Source organism: Chrysoperla carnea, chromosome 3 (assembly GCF_905475395.1).
Source record: "Chrysoperla carnea chromosome 3, inChrCarn1.1, whole genome shotgun sequence".
In the NCBI taxonomy this organism is placed as follows: domain Eukaryota; kingdom Metazoa; phylum Arthropoda; class Insecta; order Neuroptera; family Chrysopidae; genus Chrysoperla; species Chrysoperla carnea.
This window is the reverse complement of record NC_058339.1, coordinates 90,003,109-90,010,419: the sequence shown is the minus strand read 5'-3', so window position 1 is coordinate 90,010,419 and position 7,311 is coordinate 90,003,109. Positions and strand designations below refer to the sequence as shown.

The 7,311-nt window shown below is 29.7% G+C and overlaps 1 protein-coding gene across 2 annotated transcripts; it reads right to left on the bottom strand.

Moving 5' to 3' along the window:
* Positions 1–4,063: 4,063 nt before the first annotated feature.
* LOC123295599 (DNA primase small subunit) lies at positions 4,064–6,973 on the bottom strand. 2 transcript variants are annotated; one of them, XM_044877006.1, is made up of 7 exons: positions 6,778–6,973; positions 6,377–6,715; positions 5,346–5,538; positions 5,070–5,280; positions 4,637–4,842; positions 4,284–4,456; positions 4,064–4,101 (listed from the first exon to the last, which is right to left on the bottom strand). In XM_044877006.1, exons 1-7 carry the CDS (start codon positions 6,878–6,880, stop codon positions 4,085–4,087), a joined length of 1,242 nt encoding a protein of 413 aa, XP_044732941.1. In that variant the 5' UTR covers positions 6,881–6,973; the 3' UTR covers positions 4,064–4,084. The 2 variants fall into 2 exon arrangements, with proteins under 2 accessions (XP_044732941.1, XP_044732942.1); XM_044877007.1 differs by having other exon boundaries at positions 6,377–6,712.
* Positions 6,974–7,311: the final 338 nt, after the last annotated feature.

Sequence of the window (7,311 nt, the reverse complement as noted above, 5' to 3'; positions counted from 1 at the left end):
AATTTTGACCATAAATTTGAAAAGTTTGGCCCAAATTTAGTAGGATTACATACTTGGTTTATCAAAATTGACTAAAATTTGGATGTGATAGAGCAAAATTAAATTTTTTGGATTCTGATGACGTCATAAAGTTCAAAAATTCGATTTTTTTGATAACACAGGCAATTTTTATCCGAACTTATTAGAATTTTTTTTGAAACCCACTAATTTTGGGTCATTCTTTTCAGCTGTGATGTCAGTTTTTTGCTAGCTATCACATATGTGACCTAAATAGAGCTAGATTAATTTTGACCATAAATTTGAAAAGTATAGCCCAAATTTAGTAGGATTACATACTTGGTTTATCAAAATTGGATAAAATTTGGATGTGATAGAGCAAAATTAAATTTTTTTGATTCTGATGACGTCATTAAGTTCAAAAAAAGTCAATGAGAAAATGGCAAGACACAAAAAGTGCTTAGAATTGTCCAAAATATAAATTTCAGTCGATTTTAAATCAAATATTTGTGCTTTTTTCTGCTAAACGGTCACAATTTCTATAAAATGTTGGAAAACAGTCTCTCTCTCTCTCTTTCATTTGAAGAAAGCATTTAAGAATTGAATCCCTGAATTATTTTGAGGAAAAATATGTTTATTTATTTTAAATCCGAAATTTATTATTTATAAATCCGACTTCTTTATCGGAGCTTTTCTCCAAGGGCTGTTAGACACCCACCCCTTCTCCTTTTCCAGCCGAAAATTTTGTCTTCGATTCAAATATTACTTCTACGGCTTAGCATATTTACGTTTTTAGCGTGGGCTCTTGATTTCTAAGCCTGTTAGTCATTAATTTTTGAGCTTTACGAAAGGTCGGAAGAATCACTTCCAGATACCAGATATGTTGGTGTAACTATATCTAATGCTTAAAACATATTCACGTTTCCTTAAATAAAATACATTTTTCCCTCCAGAAAATAAGTGAATTCAAATTATTACTTTTTTTTTTCTTTACAATGTAAAAGTATTATAAAAATAAAAATATTCAGTCGTTTTACGATCTTAACGGGACATTACATTGAATTGGCAAATGAAACAGAACAAATGTATTCACTTAAAAGTCTATGACGTAATTTGTAGGCGAAAAAAAATTCATTTTAATAAAAGTTACAAATAATTTAACAAACAATTTCTATGTATTAAATTTTTTTCGACAATTTTTATACATTATGTGCTCGAATTATTCGTTAGTTATTTTTATATACGAAAGATCAACCGAGCGTTGGTTTGTTGCATTTTTAATAATGGAAATGTTTTAAAAAAAATTCAAACGATATACAGAGACTGACAGGAAAATGATAGATCTGCTTAAATTAAACAATTTTGCACGTATGATTTGTAAATTGAGATTTGGAAGGAATATACAGGCGATTTTCAAGTTTACACCCTTGTATTTCGAGAAACGGAATGGAAAATCAGAAACAGCTAGAAAACTTATGATAGTTATATGCCTAGATGTAAATCGAACATCGTATATATATTTTACTTAATTCACCAATAAACTACTGGTAAATTACCGGAAAATTAACCAAAAAAGCTTTTAATGCCATCTAGTATATCTATAACGTATTACCGGAGCTATTAAGCTTAACGCGGTATATATAAATATCAAATGAAAAGTATTTCTTACTCTAGTTTTATTATTCAAAAGTGAATTGAATAAATTTAATTACAATAATCACTTGTCACAAGCAAAACTGTTAGAATGTGAATTTGACGTCAAATTTATGAAGAGGGATTATAAATGGGGAGGGGGAGTTGACCCCCAAATGTATTGTATCATTTAAATTTTTCACATCTCGTGGTAGAAAGTACAACTAATAGAACTTCCTAATCATATTTCCAAGTAGACGTGTGGTTTTACTCTACCATCGTCGAAAACATTCGGAAACAGAATGTAAAATTTTTTTTTATAGGTGATTACAAGAATCAATACTCATTTTTATATTCAATGAAAAACCTGATTATAAATGCCTTTTTCAAGTCAAGAAAACATTTGTTCCTTGTGCTTTTATATAGAAAGAGCTTGAAGACAGATGGTACAAAGCTACAAAAAAAGCGTACACAAAATTTTAAGTAAAAACGTACTAGGTAAGTTGATGTGTTTCTTAAATGTTATATACCTACCTTCAGCTAGCCAGAACTATCAAGTAAAAGCGAGTGAAAATAAAATAAAAGCATTATCCAACACTGCTAACTATATATACAGGATGTCTTAGACCACCGTTTAGTTTCACCATATTGAATTTTCATTACTGACATTTGAGTATGACACTCACAAAATAATGAGAAATCGATTGCAGGAATCATCAAAATTGAACCCCGCGTTTGGTCCCTAGAGTACCGCAAAAGAACAAACATACATATATGGGGCTGTACTTATAAATTACGTAACGCATTTAGAACGACTTTTCAACCCCTACCCGCCCTATGTAACAGATTGTAACCAAATATTGAACCCCCCTCCCCTGTTTTAAAATGAAAAGGTCTATTGAACGAAATCGAATGTAAAAGTAAAGGGTATAGTTGCATTTAAACGCTAAGCAACGTGAAACGTTGACGTTGACCAATCAGAAGACAACATTTGTTACGTAGCATCATATGTTCGTGACGCAATCAAGCTAATGCTTTCATTTTATTGTTTAACGCCATTCAATTACCACATTATATTTTACTTTACGTTTGAATAGAATCCATGCTCTCATGCCCATTAGTGTAATCAATTTCTCCCCAGGGAACCGAACATAAAAAAAAAAATGTTTCCAACTTAAGTTTTTAGCTATTTTATTACGAATGGCTTTCTAATTTGAGCTTTTAACCATATGCTACGGTCTGGTGGAACTGGATTTTAGAATGTGTGTTTTGGAGTCTAAGCCATCCGGTATATAAGTAGAAAGCTTTAAAAAGCTGTTGCTTGTTATGCTTTCTAGTTATATCTACCTTGAATACATATGACGCCACTTTTGTGATATTTCTAAAAGAAGTTTAAAACGTAGTTCGTTGTGTATATAGCTGAGCTGCAAGAGATGTATTGTATTGTACATCGTTATTAAAATATTATTCAACGTGAAAGAAACACTTTTATTTGCTTTTTTCGCGTTTCGTGTTGTTATTTTTATGGATGTATTATATAAACACCCAAAGAGTGCACTAAATTAATAGGGTTCGGCTACAGATTAATAAAATTCGATTCGGGTGGCACATACTTCATAGATAATCGAGGGTCATTTTCCATTTATTTTTATGTTTTTAAAGCTTTCATCTACTCTTTATATCACAAAAACAAAAACCAACAAATTAATTTTAAACGTGTTCAATTACAAAATGTCTGACTGTGATTTCGGTAAAAATATTACTTAAGGAAATGAAAATTAAAACATGCGATGAGGAGGTTCTCCTACGACCCTGGTATAATAGAGAGTTATAAAAAAGATAGACAAATAAAAACTCGACCGACTCTACCGAAAGTTACGAAATTATATACATATTTATGTTTTGAAATGTCAGAAATTAGGGTGTAGGAGTCATCTGTTAATAATAATGTAAATAATGTGAAGTTTGAAGTTTTTATTAAATAATGTAATTGCCTATACATTAAGCAATTACTATTATAAATGCGAAAAAAAATTCTGTCTGTTTGTCTGTGTGTTATGTAATCACGCCTAAACTAATGATCCGATTTAAATTAACTTTGGTACAGAGATAGTGTAGAGTCTGAGAAGGGCCACAGGCTACATTTTAAAAATGACTGTAAGAGGTTGAAATAGGGGACGCAAGTTTGTTTGAAAATAACGAAATTTTTAAAGCTAGAAACTTGAAACTTATTTTTTAGGCTTTAGATTAGATATAAATAAAAGTAACATTTAAAGTTTTTATTCTATCCCTTGGGAGGTGAAAAATGGGGGCAAACTTTGTATGGGTCTAGAAAAAATTTAATTAATATACTTAAAAAGCGAATTTATTTTCTTAAAAAACAAGTTATATTCTAAAAAACAATTATTAAAAAAGTCATATTTAATAAAAAATGGATTGGAATTTTCAAAATATTTTATTCTTCTCGGTAATCTGAAATCAATAAAATACATTATTAAATTGAAACTCAATTTTTATGCGTTATCAGGACAAATGTTTAATAAGCTTCGTTACACAATCAGAATATCGAATTAACTTACTAAGCACTTTTTAAATTTTGAACAATCTCATTGTATATTAAAAATTAATTATTAAAATTGAAAAAATTATTATACCATCTGGAGGCATTCCCTTTAATCGTTGAAGTCGTGCTACAAACTGTTCAAAAGTAAGGAGAGCTTTAATCAAACTGGTTTTACGATTATCTTTGGCTGATGTGATACTAAAACTAGGTACAGATGGATCATCTGGAGCTGTATCGAATTGATTCACTTCATCTAAAAGTACCCTAAAAATAGGAGAAAAAATGTAATTAAATCGTATCTTAAATCGTTAACCTAAAGAGAAAAGAGTTTTACAGGTATTTTCATTTCGTTTTACAAAATAAAACTACATATCGATAACATTCAAGCGAAAAAGATAAATAAATAAATCAAATTTGAGGGAACAATAATAGATAAAAACTTACCGTAAAGTAGGTACTGTAAATGGATTAAATTTTTCCACAACTTTTGGATTAAATGGTACACAAACTTTTCCTGTTTTTGGATGTACACAAAATGGTGATTTTAGTAAATGTTTTAATGTTTTCGATACATTCTCATCAATACGTGGAAATGCATAGAAAATTTTCATTTCTTCTCGTATATGTTGCATATAAAATTTTAGCATTCCCTAAAAATTATTAAATTAAATTTAAAAAATTGAAATTTAAGGATCGTGTACAAATCTTGTGGTAAATTATTTTCGATGGATTCCAATGTAGCCCCCGGTACATCGAAAGTAGATCAAAGTAGCAAATATATTTGTCTGGATCGAAAAAATGACAATTTTTATTCAAATACATCGAATTTTTTCACTCTTAAGGTTTGTAGAGATCCTTTAATGGATGAAATTAAAACCTTTTGTGAATAGTAATCAACAAGGCTTGAAAATGCATTCCAACGATCCACAGAATTATCATGTTTCGCAAATTCTTTTTCTAAATCACCAGCAAATTTGTCGTCTCCAATATGTTTTAAAAACTCGGTTATATCTTCTGGTGTCCCCAAGATATCTTGGTCTTTTAAGCATAAATCTACCCAATATGTATCGATTAAATTTATGGATCGACTGAAAATAATACGTTAAGAAACTTGATTATTGAGTTAACTTAAAGCATCAAAAAATTTAATTACAGGATAAAATTGTGTAATTTGGAACGCCTATAAAGATTTTTGTTTTTCTTGTTTTTAGGGATAATACTAAAATACTCAGCCATTCCTTTTCGTGCTCGATTTACTGAACGTCTAGCATCCTGATCACAAACCCAACAATGGACTCCACGGCGTCCAGAATAAACCCATAATAAATGATGATAATTAAAATCCTCTAAAAAAAGAAAGAAAATTATGAAATATTTCACAATCAGGCACACAAAAACTCGCGACCAATAGCAACTTTTGGTTAAAAATTTTCATTTTGATTGTTTTAGTTTATATTTTTTGAAATTAATTAAAACATGAAATCTGTCTCATGCCTAATAAATAAACTTAAAATATTTGAAATGACTAATAATACAATCAATAAGCCGGAAAAAAGTGTCGATAGTGGAAAAGTTGGAAAACAGCATCGATTTTAATGAAACTTTTAAAAAAATATTAAATATTGACTGTTCAAAAACTAAAATTAAATTTTGGCGTTGAAAATACTTACGAAAAATATTATATTTTAAATTACTGGCGAAAATGGCACGATTTTTGGAAGACGTGACAGAATCCGTGTAATCTGACATCGGATTCGAAATCAGCGACCAAAAATATCCCCTAGAGAACCCAAGAATACCCCACAGTTTAGACGATAAATAGTTTATTTTTAGGCCAAAAAGTGAAATTTCCTGTCAAAAATGGCTCGATTTTTTGAATACGTAGCAGCATCCGTGTAATTTGACATCGGATTCTTATCCAGCGCCCAAATACCTATTAAATGGCAATTTAAAGACAAAGTAGGCATTCCAAAAAAAAAAAATTTCCGCATCATATGCTCCCTGTTGGAGCAATATTCGCCCTTCTATGATTAGGTTATGTTGGTTGAGTGTTCCTTGGGATCCTATACACATTTTAAAATGCATTCCGGCTTATTAGCTGTACTATAAATCAAATATTCTGATCAAAAATTATTATTCATTTTGGATGAAAGTTTCTACATTCGTGTAGATTCAAAACGTTACCTCTTAAAGTAGTATCAATGATTTTCACAGCTATTTCCATGAACTTCCAACATTTTGCACAAATATCACCTCCTTTACAACATTTACGAACTGTATCATAATCCGTCATATCTATATCAAAAACTACTTCCCGTCTAACAGGTCGTAAATCATCATTGTTACGACTATTAAATCGATTTGGTCGAATATTATATTCAGCTCCAAGATCAATTTTAATCGGTAATTCACGTTGAATTTCCGTAACCAATTCTTCTTTAGTTTGAAAAGTATTATATCTTATGTAAATATCACCGGGTAATGTGAATGAAAATTCACGTTTTTCAAATGGTTGTTTTTCTCCTAGGGAAAAAATTTAATTAGGAAAAATTAATTTAGAAATTATAATATTTTCGTTTACTAACCTTCATGTTCATAATTTAACCAGTCAAAGTATGTATCGAATGGAAATAATCGGCGATAATAAACTTTCAATAGTTCAGGAAATTCACTTAATGTTGAAGTCATTATATTTTAGTTAATTCTAAATTATTTTTTAGTAATTAATTATTTTTTTGAGAGCACAATTCAACATCAAGTATGTTAATCAGTTTTAGCGCCAATTTTTTATTTTGACAGTTGTTTACTTGGCGCCAAATGAAAGTTCCATTTTGCTGGTTTCATAGCTGCCATTACATGAACTTACATGTTATGCTAATTGCCTATAACTTAAAAGAAACTTGTTATTTGGCCAATTTTAATACAATAATTTTGAGTTTACAAAGTTTCACTTTGAGCAATAGCCTTAGTCCAAAAAATTGGAAGAGTTCTAATCGTAACGCTTATAACATTCCTTGTTTGGATTTGAAATTGTTTATCAAATTTGATCGCCATTTATGTCAGTAGTCACTTTATATAAAAAACCAGATTCCATTTATAAATTTTAATTCAGTTTGGTA

What these genes read in the sequence shown, in the direction of transcription:
- LOC123295599 (XM_044877006.1), bottom strand. Translation starts at nt 6,880, where the DNA reads ATGACTTCAACATTAAGTGAATTTCCTGAACTATTGAAAGTTTATTAT. An exon ending in GTTAAATTATGAACATGAAG is followed by an intron (nt 6,716 to 6,777) that starts GTTAGTAAACGA and finishes TTTTTTCCCTAG; the next exon opens with GAGAAAAACAACCATTTGAA. An exon ending in TTTACAGTACCTACTTTACG is followed by an intron (nt 4,457 to 4,636) that starts GTAAGTTTTTAT and finishes TCCTATTTTTAG; the next exon opens with GGTACTTTTAGATGAAGTGA.